The 15218-nt window shown below is 43.8% G+C and overlaps 1 protein-coding gene across 1 annotated transcript; it reads right to left on the reverse strand.

The window, feature by feature from the left end:
- Positions 1-1226: 1226 nt before the first annotated feature.
- Positions 1227-4435, reverse strand: LOC147898136 (cytokinin riboside 5'-monophosphate phosphoribohydrolase LOG3-like). The gene is made up of 8 exons (XM_087379651.1): positions 4305-4435; positions 3872-4097; positions 3031-3128; positions 2891-2921; positions 2549-2648; positions 2289-2359; positions 2003-2146; positions 1227-1694 (listed from the first exon to the last, which is right to left on the reverse strand). The coding sequence occupies exons 2-8, from the start codon at positions 3983-3985 to the stop codon at positions 1602-1604; spliced, it is 651 nt and encodes a 216-aa protein (XP_087235777.1). The 5' UTR covers positions 3986-4097; positions 4305-4435; the 3' UTR covers positions 1227-1601.
- Positions 4436-15218: the final 10783 nt, after the last annotated feature.

The raw sequence follows: 15218 nt of genomic DNA on the forward strand, positions 1-15218 counted from the left end.
AAATGGAATAAGCTAGCTAATCCAAAAGGAGAATAGGTTCCTCTATAACGTTCAGGGTTAGCAATGTAGAGTATTCAATGCAAAAAAAATCAATAAAGGAAAATAGGTTCCCCTATAAGTTATAGGGGCATTTGTAAAAAAACCAATAATAAAGGAAAATAGGTTCAATGCAAAAAAAATCAATAAAGGAAAATAGGTTCCCCTATAAGTTATAGGGGCATTTGTAAAAAAACCAATAATAAAGGAAAATAGGTTCCTCTATACGCATTTGCAAAAAAATCAATAAAAAAGGAAGAAAATAGTTTGCAAAAAATCAATAATAAAGGAAGAGAGCTATACGCATTTCCAATAGGTTCCTCTATACGCATTTGGAAAAAAATCAATAATAAAGGAAGAGAGCTATACGCATTTCCAATAGGTTCCTCTATACGCATTTGCAAAAAAATCAATAAAGGAAAAGAGGTCCCTCTATGAGTTATATACGCATTTCCCCTACGTTCAAGGTTAGCAATGTAGTATTCACTCAGTATTCAAATCACCCGGTTCTAGATTTGCAGTCAACACTTCAGTTAGGAAAAGCATTTTTCCTACCTTTAATAATAATAGTCGTCACCTTTAATAATAAAGGTCGTCACGTCCTTGGTTCGTCATCTCTTGTTTCCTGTATTCAACTCAAATCACGCCTTTTGAAATTCAATTATCTGAAAGGGACTTTTAGGAACGATTTGCAACTCGGTTGTATTCTGAATAGAAGCCTCCTCCGAGAGAATTAACATTCAACAACTCGTTGTGAATAGCTTCAGCAAGATCTTACCAGCTAAGTATTGGTTTGAGCAATTCGTTGTGAATAGCAGTCGCCTTAGAGGTTTCAGCACTCGTTCTTTCGACATTGGCAATTTTACATCTCTTTCAAATGCACTCTTAAGAACCGCAACTCGGTTCTGAATAGCATTCTCCTTAAGAAGGATTTAAGAACATTATTAGGTCAAGGATCGTACTTGAGGGAACTTCTCAACATCGGCAGATCTTTCTTGCATATTTTTGCCAGTAGCTTTTTCATGAATTGTCGTAGCTCACCTCGACTTAATGAAAAGAGATGCTATATATACTACAAGACAAAACAAAGGGTGGAAAGGCACATTCTTAATATGTATTATACATGCGCACAAAACTGAAACAGATCGTCTATATTATGATTATACATAGAGTATGGTGGACAGAGGAGCACCAAATGACATACATCACGATGCCCAGCCAGAAATTCTTCTAGGATTTCAAACAGTAATCCGTCCAGCAGCCCCTCCAGCAACATCCTCCTGGGTAAGTTCCACACGGCCACCACCTAAATCAGATGCCGCCTCGAAAAAACGCCTCGACAAACGTACACTGCTCATGTACCGATAACGTTCGAAAATTGAAAACCTTGCCGGCATTACCCGAAAAAGGCTCCTATACACCATTTTAGGTGAACCGTGACACTGGCTACACGTACATAACTCACGGCATACGTGCATATATGCATGTTCGCATACACCCGTCGTGACCAGAGGGAGCCACGGTCGACGGTCAAAACAGTGATTAGGAGAAGCGCAAAAATTGAATCACCGCGCAAGGTCCGTGTTTTCAAAGCTCTCCCGTTGCTCCATCTCCCAGCAATGCTGTGAAGCAACCTTTTCGTGCATAGGAGCGTACTCCTGACAACCAAGACGACCGGCAAACACTTCACTACACTGAAGTCAATTGGCAATACAGTTCTGGCATACCCAATTATGCATGTTTTGCCATGCATAAGTGATGGTACATAGTGAAGAAACTTGCATTGCAAAAGATAAACAAGTAAGGATAAGAATTGAAACAAGTACGGATAAGAATTGACTACACCAGATCCCGTTCAACTAATGAATCGAAACCCCCATTGGTCAGAGGCGGAGAGAATTTTGGATTGCTTTCGAATTTGGGTCCAAAGCCAAATATAATTAGATTAATTAGGTAGATTCCGCACCTCCAATCTACGCACCAACTCCCTTGCATTTGGTGCAGCTACGAAGATATGCCTGGCAGACGGCTTGATGAAGCCCTCGTTTACAGCGTTGTCGATTAGAGCGAGCAACGAATTGTAGTAACCATCAACGTTTAGAAGACCCACCTGCACGGGTTTCGATGTTAAAGGAAAGACTTCGGGAGGCACTACTCCAGTGCAAGGTACGACACCACACGCAGCTACGAGACTCGATTGCAGAGGTAATCACGGAACACTGAAGAAGCGAGGTGTTGGTACAATGATTTACCGGCTTGTCGTGTATACCGAGCTGAGACCAAGTAATAACCTCCATCAGCTCTTCCAAAGTTCCGTACCCCCCTGCAAAACACGGATTTGAGTTTATCGAATTTTATTCCAGGAAACTAGATAAACAAAAAGCGTTTGCATAACTATAGGCAACCGAGGAACTAGATAAAAAGATAAGCACTTACAAAAATGTATTGAGTTGAGGAGACATTGAAATAATGATTTAAGGGCTAGGGCAACAATCAAGGTTTCCAGGTCTACCTGGCAGAGCAATGAAGGCATCTGCCTGTCGAGACATCTCGGCCTTGCGTTGGTGCATGTCGGCCACAGCTCGAACTTCTCCCACTGTTTGTCCCGTAATCTGCCAAAATCACAATTTGAGGTTAGAGCCGGGGCTCTGACATCGCTAGTAACACTAACACTAACACTCGAGATCTACAAAGACTACACTCGACACCCAGTGCACCCGATCACTGCAAGCAAGCATTTCGGTTCGATTCCGTTTCGCACGCCGTCACTATCCTCAGAGACCAACATAAATATGCTTAGCACTCAATCCATCGAGCTGCACGATGCATGAGTTCTGTGTATACTAGGAGCTACCTCTCGAGGCATCAGAGTTTTCGGTATCACTCTGCTCCATTTTGCCAACAAATCAAACATCAGAGCTATTAGCAAACAAAACACGATTGACACAGCCTCAATAGAATTCTACTCATCAAAATCCGCACCAAAAGCCTTACCCCAGAACATGCTGTCCTCCGTCGTGAACTTCTTTGGAGACCAGGCCCATGAGTCCTACACTTCCTCCACCGTAGACCAGGTCTATTTTGCGCTTCACCTGCAGCAGTTATTTGATGTTGAAGGTTCACACACAGCGTGATCCGTCAGAAATAGCTCATTCATCAAGAGTCAAGACTAGTGCTTTCTACGTTCGTGAACTGCAAATAATCCTTCATACATTGAACGCGTAATACTTAAAGCGTACGTAGTTCGCTACAGTCCAAGCTCCCTGGCTTGGACTAATTACGTGTCAAAACTGAGATGGCACGTCTACGGCTGCTAGCTTGAAGTGACACCAAAGAGCATCACCGCAGCGGCCGAGACCTATATCACGATTTCAGAACAAAAGGTCGTGGCTTTTAACTTCGTACATCATCATCTACTGTACCGCGAATTTAGAGAGATGAATCTCCGCTTCGTCGGGAATCGGTGCGCCTCCGCTTTGCATGCAGTCGGGTTGCGCAAGGTCAGCAAACCGTCGCTCATAAAAGCGGAAGGAATTAGCTAAAAGGATTAAGTCAGGAAAGACGAAACAGATTCACACATTGACATATTCCATACAGAAGGCGGTTCTGGAGGAAGTTGCAAAGCTCACAAAATGGTCCCGTTAGTACTGGGACAAGCTTATGCACAGTCCAGATGTGGACGGGAAAAATGAGCAAGACGACAATCCTTACTTTCAAAGAGTTCATTAACAGACCGTGTTTGAATATCCTCCCAAATCTTTCCTCAAAATCAACCCGGCAAGAAACGAAATCGAGACCTGAAATATAGATTGTACATGACACAGATTGCACGTACCAATTCCTTTCCCAAATCGATTGCCGCATCCTGGAAGACGCTCCTCCGGCCACTTGATGCGCCACAAAAGACGCAAACTCTCTTGAATCTCGAGCTTGTCTGCTGTGGATCCATTTGAGAGCGGTCGCGTCCTGGCTTCGACTATCGACTATCTTGTCGTCGGGTGAACTCGGAAGCGACGGCAGAAGCAGAAACGATGGCCAACGTCCGTCGAAAATGCTGCAATCTGTGTCAGATTTTGGCGTGTTAAGCTTGCTGAATCCGTCAGGAGTACTCGACGTATAGAGTAGAGAAAAACACCTAACGTTCCACGGTTCTTTGCTTCATAGACGTAGCTTGTGAAGCAAACAAACATTTCTCCATGAATCTGTCGATGTGAAACGAGTCACGCAGGAAATACCTTGATCGACAAGAAAGCAAACAATGCACATACCGTGATCCGACAGGAATCGAGGTTCCTTCTAGCAAGGGGAGGAATCGAATTGATTGATTGTCGAAAAGCTAGGAGTGATCTGGGGTGCGGCCACTTTCCTACAGCAGGAAAACCATAATGCAGAGTCATTTTAAGCATGTGAAAGACCGGCTTCCTTATAGCGATGTGTTCCAGACAGCACTCATTGCAAGCTACGCACACTACACACAGGTATTCGGAGTTATCATGCCCTTGCACGTTCAAAGCGATCCCTCTTTCCGTAGTTTATTTCTGCACCTCGCCTGTTGGCCTGTTTACTGTCTCCCTCCAGACAGTTCTTGTTCCCAATCCCGATTCTTGATTTGATTTTTTCCACATTCCTGCATATCCTACAGCCTACACCCTACTACTATTCTATAATACGCCTGCGGCCTTCCCCGTTCCTAGTTCTCCCCGCCCCCCTTCTTCTGACCGCCGCTCAGTAATCTTTGCAACTATGCAACCTCTGCGGAATTCGGACCACTCTCCAGTGTCCAGAGGCCAACTTTTCATGCGAATTTCAAAGCTGGCCTGACTCGTCCAAAGCTCGTTGCTGTCCCGACAGCGCCTTGAAGCCAGTCCAGCTTTCACATTTTACTTTCAAATCCAAGTAAATTTTTGAAAGCTGGCCCCCAATGCAGACGCTGTCGGGAACCGTAAAATCGAACGAGTTTGATTCTACGTTATGGCGAAGCAAACAGAAATCACGGTATGGTGAAAAGCACGCATACCTTACAGAGTTAAGCGAAACGGGGCACGATTTCCGTAGGGGAAGGCCGTGAGGGCAAGACTGCAATGGCAGAGTCACTGAGACCGGACGTAAAAACTCCATCGATCCGTAGGCCGTCATGGCAGGACAGGTCGGCCAACTTGAAGAAGCCTAGGACAGACAACTCGACGATGATGGGGGAGATGATTCAAGGCAGCCATTGGACAAATCGAGGCATCGAAGCGATAATCTGCGGGAGGATGAAGCGATCCCACGCCTTCCATTCATGAATCCTGAAATCTACAGCGAAATCAACGCATCAAAATCCTGAAATCAACAATCAAATGCACCGAAATCCTGAAATCAAACACTCCAAAATCCTGAAATCAACACATCAACGGTATGCTTTCCATTCATGAATCCTGAAATCCACACACCAATCCACACATCAAAATCCGCAAAAACAACACGGTATGGAATTGCGGCCTCAATCAATTCTCATTACTTCCATGGAATGAATGAGCGATCCTTGACAGTTGATGATGAAGAAAAAACCTCTGTTTAATGATGAGAATCGCCAGGCAAAGCGTCTAATCGTGTATTAAATGGGTCATTAAGAGTACGATCAGGGGCATCGTGGGTTCTACTCAATCCCTAAAAGGGTAGACCCTATAATGCCTCATTTACTCCCCAAAAGCTCGTCAACGCAAATCGTTGACCAAATTTTAATTTTAATTTTGAAAAAAAAAAGTTGTCTTTAGGCAATACAATTTGTTGATGAATCTCTCTCTCTCTCTCTCTCTCTCTTACCCTGGGCACATGAGCTCCCTAATATGCCTTTCCTGCAGGCGGCTACTGCTGATGTGGTACTGAACTTTCTACCGGATGGAAAACGGAAGGGAAAATTGAGCTTGACACTTGCAATCCGAGCACACAGGTAGGGAAGGGGAGGTAATAAAAGGATAACCAATGGGAAGGAGCCACTTTAACACTTACCCGCATTACGATGAAGCTTACCTATCGGATTACATGTGCCCATGACTTCGATAACTTCTGGCAAACTTTTGATAGCCTTGTGCCCGTAATTCTGATAGCATCAGATAGGCAATTTTCTTGACGGATTGGTATCTCCAGCACACATGTGCCCAAGCTATCTGTCTGCATACATCAAATGTGGTCTCTACTCAATGTGTCTCTCCATGTAAACAGACATCCACAATCTTGTTCATTAGCATAGTAGCCTCTCTTTATGGGCCTAATATATTCTCTCTCTCTCTCTCTCTCTCTCTCTCTCTCATCAAAAGGATTCAACGTAAAATGTCAAGCGCTACATAATGCCATCATTTAGTGTCTTGCACCGATTGGAACATAAACGTCTCCAGTATCAAACCCTTGGGGGAGATAGCACATGCAATTTAAAAAATAGATTTTATTTTCTTGTGGAGTTATAGTAAATACATAATTTAGGGGTATATAAATACCCCTTGAGTGATCACGCGTGCTATATAGTGAAAACATTGAAAATGTATATGTATGGGGGGACATACTGAGCCCCCCATGTATTAAATTGTTTCTTGTGGGTCCTTTTTTTGAATTTCAATGTATGGGGGGACATACTGAGCCCCCATGTATTAAATTGTTTCTTGTGGGTCCTTTTTTTGAATTTTACTCATAAAACAAGCTAACCTCTTGCATTATGATTTAAAATTAGTGTTTGCCTTGACTTGGAGGTGGTGACTTTGGACGGCTTGCGATCCTTGGTCAATATTGGAGCAAATCCCAACAAAATTGGATCATACAAGCCTGTACATTGAACATATCAATCATAAAGTTTAAACCTCTCATTTCCCAAAAAAAGGGTTCATGAACATTACATTACAAAGACAATGTGAATGGCCTAAATCATGAACCTAAATCCCATATAGCCATCTAGTAGGCTACAAGCTACCACACCTCTTGGCTATATAGAAATCACAATCATCATTACAATCTGCTAAACATATATATCATTAGGCTGCTTGACATCAAGAACGCCCCCTAGCAAGCCCTCAAACTGGGAATCAAAATCCCTCCAAGCTACCCATGTTTCAATAAAAATTTATTAGTTAGAATGATATAAAAAGGTTTAAGATTAGAATCCCATTTAATGACAATAACGTAATAAGATTTGGTCTTGACTAGTTTCTTGTTTTTTTTAATTGTTCCCAAAAGACATTTGCTAATCTTGGAAATGGCATACACTTTGACTTTTTTCATACTTCTTACAAAGAAAATGCCCCATTGTTCCACTTTATAATTGCCACAATCATTAGGTCTCTCTTGGTATGCTCCTCTTTCTATGACTACTTTTTACCACCCTCATCATATGGTCCTCTTGATGTCTTCCACATCTAACCTCCTCAACAAGGTGGTGATATACTATAGCCCTACTATTTTGTGATTAGTTATGTAATTGCCCTTTATGCTTTTAACAAATTATATATGATGTCATGAATTTTAATTGAACATGAGTTTTTCTACCCTACTACTATAATTGATAAGTTTGTGGAGGACTTCAAGAAAGGGGTAATAAATCACTTGCTTTCCTTTTTGTTCCATCCAACAATACTTGCATTTGCCTATTACATTCTTTCAGGGTAGCTTTTCATTTAAAGGGTTATAAAAGTGACGTTCCACCTTTCTTTGAGTGTGCATAAGCTCTCTCTCTCTCTCTCTCTCTCTCTCTCTCTCTCTCTCTCTTGCTCTCCCCTTTTTCTAAATATTAGCTTCACATTGTATCACTATGAAGATTTTTTTCCCCCTTTCTCCATCCCAACATCTCCAAGAACTAAATAAATTGAACCTGTTCTCCCTAGAAGAATTGGCCCCCGTGCCACCTCTTTGGTTCTTTTGGCCAACCCTTGTTTTGTTTGAAGGTTTGGGGCATTTCCCTCATCTTCCGTGCATAGCTTCCCTTTGGCCTTCTCTTTAAGGGTCCTCTTTTTATGGTTAGCATTTCGCATGTCTCCTCCACGACTTCGACCCTTAGGGTATTGGCTTGCATGATCCAACACTACATGCATAACTACCTCTCCTTGTTGCACCGCCTCTCTACTTGCATTTTTGTTGGCGGCCAACACCTTACCTTTTCTGTCCATTGTCTTCTTAGACTATTGAGCATCACCCGAAGACTTTCTTGTCCTTTCACCTCAGGGCTGGGAGATGGGCCCTTCAAGATGCCGACCGTATCAGAAGAGACTTCATCATAATGGGGTTCATGATCATCGTCCAGAGCATTCTTCTTTTCTTCCATTGCCCACTTAGTCAAAGTAGTTTCACGAAACAAGCCAAAGCGTACTTGTTGGCCCAAATTCAAACTCACTTGCAGGATGACAGAGGGACCAAGAGGACCTTATCCAGAGATGAAGCGATCTTCTCCACAGCATCACCCAACCCCCCATATAGGGCAATCGTGAAACAAGAAGTCAAGCACATAAATATACAAATGACCTCCTCACCACCTCGTTCCATATCTCCTCCAAGGCACAGTGAACCAGAACCTTTACAGACTCGTGAAAAATAGATAGACAACTCCTTTGACTCAAAACACCTTAGACCAATCGCCAACCTATAAGTCCAACAATACACCAACTCCATCTAAAAAAGGCCATTGATCCACCAAAGCTTCCTCATCCGCCTCTGCTGCTATCAAGGCGGTGTTTGCATCCTTCAGTGGAAATACTACCATGACATTAAGAGGACAAGTAAAGGGGCCACTTGTGGCTGTACCTTCCACATCAAGAGCCCCTCCCTCCACCCCTTCCTCTATGGAAAAAGAATCCCATTAGATTCCAAAAGGAGTGCCTCTAGCCTATCACAACAACACAAAGCAACTATAGACGCGCAAAATAGCGGGCGTGTCTATAGGCGTTGCTTTAGTAGAGAAATTACGGGCACGTCTAAATGCGTAGCTAAACGCTCGTCTATTTGCGCGTAAATCACCGCGTCTATTTGCGCGTTTGACCTGAGAAAATACGGGCCCGTCTAACATCCCGTTTATTAGCATGTCTATTTGCGCGTGTATTTGCGCGTTTATTTGCGCGTTTACACTGAGACTCAGACGCGCATTTAGACGCGTAAATAGACGCGCTCCAGAGAATACAGAAAGTGAGATTTTGGTGTACATCATTGCTTTCCAAACATTGCCCATGATTACCAAAGCACATAATTTTTTGCAAGGCCACATATACAAGAATTAAGTGAAATGAGGACAATGAGACAATATGTAAAATAGTTTTGCCAATATCAATTGTGGGGCTACGGTTCAATCTCATCCTCAATGAGATCAACCCTTGCCAAACTATCTACTTCAAAATCCAAACAAGTGTTTAGATCTACAAATACATTCAACCCACTACTACTTGTGCCACTCATGTGCTCATCGAAATCAGCATCTCCAATGGTAGGCTCGTCCTCACGGGTAATGCCGGCCTCAATATCTATATCTCCTATCTCATGATCATCCTCCTCTCTTGTATCACGGTCATCATCACGTCCATGGCCATGATCATCCTCCATACGCTCCATATTAGTAAATGTATTATACATCACTTTGGAACGTGGCATAATAGGTATGACATGCCACCATCTATTATTATCCAACATTGGTTAATAGACAACCTAATTCAAACACAAATACAATCATGTTACTTTTCTTGTATCAAATATTTAAAAGCGAGTATTTTTATGTGTGTGCACAGTACCTGTTCACATTGTTGCGGTAGTACTAGTGTGTCCTTCCTACTTTGCCAAAACTTTGTGGAGTCAATAGTTACAAAGCCACTTGCATGGCATTTGATTGTTGCATTAGGGCCTCTTTTCACCACGTCCTTAAACCACTTTACATCCAAAACATACACAAAGAAGCGTCGAAAGTCAAGCATAATGATATCTTGGATTATGCCACAATAATCATCCATGGCTCCATTGGCTCCCTCAACGCTAGCAATGACGCCGCAATCTTGTGTGTTTCTCTTATCATCAATCCGTTGTGTTCGAAAATGCTTGCCCTCACACCATATAGCATTGAACATAGTGCACTACACCAAGAAAAAATCAATTAAATAAGCAATCTAAATTATAAAAAGCTCCTAACTTATGCATAACATTCTATATACCGACCTTGCTCATGCATCCCCTAGCATACTCCCATTCTTCCATTGTGATATGCATCCCCTCGTCTTTCTCTGCTTTCTCCATTTCATCAAGTAGCCAATCCACATGAATATCCTTTGGAAGTGCTCTTAGATGCTGAGGGTATGGCACACGAGATCCGTGGTGTATACGAAAGAGGGCCCTTCCTTCTTGTCTTCTTGCGTTTGCATCCTCGTATCTTGTCACCCATCTTTTCATCACATCACTATTAAGCACACAAAAGAGGTTGATACTATTATGCAACTCCGTGTCTATTACTTTGTTGCGTCCTTTTCCTTGAGGCACAATAGAGGTCATCCTTAGGTCTTCATCATCTCTCCATAGTCGTGGGAGAGAGCTATCCACATCAACAAGAAACTCAGAAATATATACAAGTGACTCTTGTACCAACCAACCCTCGGCCACGCTACCTTCGGGTCTTGCATTTTGTCTCACGAAGCCCTTCAAGGTCTTCATGAAGCGCTCGAGGAAGAATAACCATCGTGCATGTATAGTACCGCATATAGCAATCTCATCCACCAAATGTACTATGAGATGTAGTTGGCTTGTGAGAATAGAACGTGGAAATGTCTCCTCCACTAAACAAACCGCCTCCACTGACATAACTCGAGCATTCTCAAGCGTGGTGGGATCTATTTCCTTTGAGCTCACATACCTCACAAGCTCGCCCATCTTGTAAATACAATCTTTCACGTCCTTTGATGCACTACGTGAAATGCTAGTAGGTAGTATGAACTGAACCCACGAGGAGGTGGTTGATTAGTTGCTTATAGCTATTCACTCACAAATTTGAAAGGAAAAAGATATTAAGCATATAAAATACTTACTTGGAGCATCTTGTGCCAATCATGAGATTTCAAGCCATATAATTTCTCTACACCTCTTTTCTTGCTCTTTGTAAAGGCTCCCTTCAAACACCTCATGCATCCAGTGGGAGTACGAATTGTAGTAATAGCGCGCTTCACCGTCGCCATCTCTAGCTTTGATAACATCCACGGTGCACGAGGTAAAAAAACACACCCATTTGGTCTCTCTTGAGGCCAAGCTTCACGCATCCTCCCTGTGGTACGTAGATCCTCCCTTATGCCTGCCGAATCTCGTGTCCCATTCAAATGCTCCCAAATGGTAGATGCCACATTCTTGAAGATATGCATGGGATCGAGCAGATGATTGATCTTGAGGTGGGACCAATATGGTAAACGATAAAAGATGGAGTATCTAAACAAAATAAAGTATTAGAGTGCAATCTTTACTTTCAACCAATATAGCCAATCTTTACTTCCAGCCAATAGTTACAAACCCTTACCGGCTCATGCCAAGTGGTGGAGGAGTCGTGGAACCGTCCCAAATTCTCATCCAATCTCCTGCGGTGAGTGATTGTGGGAGGACTTCATTCCAAGGGGCAACATATCTAGGATGATTAGGTGGGAGAAATCGATGGTGATTCTCATAGATGACCTTATTCAATGCGTCTTCCCGTGAGGCAACTAGCGAAGGACCACAAACAGGACATGCATGGTAACCCGATGTAGTGAGACCTGAACAATAGATGCAATTAAGAGTGGAAGGTGGGTTTAGGGTGCCACGTCCTTTGCCTATTCATAATTAAAAAATGCAATGCTTACCTGAACTGCTTACCTGAACACTTGCCATAGCCTGGGAAGTCATGCATCGTCCACATCAAGATTGCTTTGCAGTTGAAGTCTCGTGATGAGGTAGGCCTGCTCACATCATGCACCTCGATACCTCTCCAAAGTATCTCTAGCTCATCAATCAAAGGCTCCAAATAAACATCAGGGTTTTTGACTTTATGTTTCCTTGGAATTAGAAGGGACAGCATGACATGTCCTTTCTTAATAGCCATAGAGGGTGGAAGATTGTAATTCACCAATACCACTAGCCATACACTATAAGACGTGCTTTTGAGACCAAATGGGTTCACACCGTCCATACCCAATCCAAGTCTCAAGCTCCTAGGTTCTTCCTTGAAGCTTGGCCATGTGTCTTCAATATGCTTCCACGCAGGAGAGTCTGCGGGAGTTCTCCACTTGCCATCGGATCGATGGGAGGAATGCCATGACATGAGCTCTACAATAGATTTGCACTTGAACATATGTTGGATGCGAGGGATTATGGGAAAATGTCGCAATACCTTACGAGGCACGTCCAAGGTTTTGAGATCTGCTCTATATCTTGCCTCTCCACAAGTAGGACACTCTCTTGCATCCTTATGTAGTCCACGAAACAAAACGCAATCCTTGACACATGCATGGATGCGCTTGTAATCTAATCCTCCAAGAGAGGTCACATGTTACCTTGCCATATCTCTTGAGGTCGGTAATTTATTCTCCCTTGGAAGCATTTTACACAATAGCCTGCACGTGAAGACCATAAATGAGGAAAAACATTCGAGTAATTGACCCACGCGCATAATTCACCATGTTTGCAAAATCGACTTTAAAGCTTACTTGAGTAATGCATTCAAACTTGCATTGCTCCATCCATAGATGGTTTGCAAGTTTAGTAACTCAAGGGAGGCATGTAGAATAGAGAATGTGCACCCCTCAAACAGTGGAGTCGATGCTGCGATAAAAAGATCATCCTGCTCCATGCTATTATCCCTCCCTTGATGGACATATAAATCCCGCACCATATCATCAAACACCTCCTCCTCCACGGCTTCATGAGGTAATGGCGGAGGGCTACTATCACCATCACTCCATGCATCCGTAACGGTCCCTCTTGAAGATCCCACCTCATATCGTCGACGCTTCGCCTCCTCACGACGGGCATAGGGTAACATGTGCGGGTGTGGCACTGCATCCTGTATCAAATTAAAACGGGATCATAACTCAAACATATGAATACCCATAGGTATCTCAATCAACCTTAACTTACAAACCCTTACCCTGTTTACGGTCACATCCCATTCTCCATACTTTGAGATATGATTGAGCGTAATCCTACGTGCACGATACATGTTTCCTCGACATCGATCACACAGACATTTGACTTTTTGCTCCAACCACATTTCGCGATGGTGGATACGGAGGGATTCATCCTCACTGGAGCTACTTGTTGAAGATGGAGACATCCTACAAACAAACAACCCACCAAATTTGCTCTTCTTCAAATGCTTAATTTAAACTCTGTGTTGCGTCTATCGCCGCGTCTATAGTCACGTCTAACATCGCGTCTAACGGCGCATCTAAACGCACGTCTACTCTGTGTATTCAGATGCGCCTATAGACGCGCTAATAGACGCGACTATAGACGTGACTTTTAAACCTGCTTTTCGGCCCGCCGCTCGCTTTGCTTTTCTTTTCATTACTTAAACTTCGCGAGCGGCTTCCTTCCTTCTTTATTAGCAGTTCCATAGATTCGAAGCTTAAGAGAGAGCCTCCCATACATAGTTCCAAGCTTTCACTCAAGAGAAAGGGACCGTACCTACACTTACTTCCAAGCCTAAAGGAGAGGAGGAGTACGAACAAGGAGAAGAAACATGTTTAGAAAAGAAAGATCTTTCCATACCTTTATCCAAGTAAGTCCTTTTGAAGTTGTTCTTGCTTGCTCTTTCCAGTTTTGTACTTTCTCGCATCCAGGAAACGCAGGATCTAGGTATGAGCGTCACGTTCTTTTGTCGGGCGCAACGTCCTTTTCGACTTTTTAGTATTCTCGCCTGTCGGAGCGCATCTATAGGTGCGTCTCAGGGCACGTCTAAAAGCGTGTCTACAGGCGTGTTTATCTGTGCATCTGGCTTGTTGCAGACACACACAGACACGTCTGTAAATGCTCACATAGACGTTCTGTTAAATGCACTTTTAAACGCACTGTTAGACGCGCTTTTAAACGCACTGTTAGACGCACTGTTAAACGCACTATTAGACGGACTGTTAAATGCACTGTTGAATGCTCTGTTAAACGCATCTATAGACGTGCAAATCAGATGGGTCTATAGACGCACTCTAACAGAGCCTCTTTTTTCTTCCCCTTTCTTCTCAGCTCCCAAAGTAATAGATTTGTTTCCTTTTTTCCACTTCAACATGTGGCCAGGAAGTGCTTCTAGCTCACCTGATCCGCGGGAATCGATTTGGAAGGACTTATATAATCTTTTAGGGCACCCTCCTAGTCCTGCGGAGTTATACGGGTATATGACGGGTATCCTTAACAATCCCCAGGAGTCGGCACTACAGACTCTGAGCCACCCCACACCGCCTGAGATCACCCCAGCAGAGTCAGCACAGCCGTCTTATGCCCCTTCTTATGCCCCTTCGCCCGTACCATCTTATGCCCCTTCCCCCATGCTGTCTTATGTCCCTTCTGCCATCCCGTCTTATGCCCCTTCCCCCATGCCGTCAGGAGGTCCTTCTGTCTCGGCGAGCCGTCGATGTACTCCCCAGCCGTCGAGACTCGGTTCTCTAGCTACGAGTGGTCAGCGTAGTCCCGTGCAGTCCCCAGCTAAGAGTGGCCAGCATACGAGCTCGACACGATAGGGTAGCAGGCGTAGTAGCAGGGAGAGCGGTGGCGGATGCATGGCACAGTGCTTTGGGCCATGTGGCGGTGAGGAGGAGGATGATTCAGATGATTTAGACGTGCCTCTGGGTGATGGTACGATTTATTATGGCATCACTCAGACAGGAGGCATCTTGATGGATGCACGGGGGAAGGACATCATGGCCTTCATGCGCTCTGTAATTGCTAACAATTACAGAGATTGCTTTATCCACTATAAAGACCACCCAAAGAGGTTGGCTGATGAGACCCTCGCTACTGTTCGCTCTAGGTATCCTAACCCCCCCAATCGCCAGTTCACAAATAAATGGGGGAAGTCAAAGATTGTTACGATACTTAGCAATAAAAGATCTTCGCTTAAGAGGCAGGCACTAGCGGAGCTTGCCAGGCTTGAGGCAGGTCAACCTCCAAGGGGCCCGTCCCACACCGCTCACAAGCGTGAGTGGAAGAAGGCAATGAAGTCAGCGAGGGAGGAGCCCAGT

This window comes from Dipteris shenzhenensis, chromosome 9 (assembly GCF_047967505.1).
Source record: "Dipteris shenzhenensis isolate YYH24624 ecotype China chromosome 9, Dip_SZ_1.0, whole genome shotgun sequence".
NCBI lineage: Eukaryota > Viridiplantae > Streptophyta > Polypodiopsida > Gleicheniales > Dipteridaceae > Dipteris > Dipteris shenzhenensis.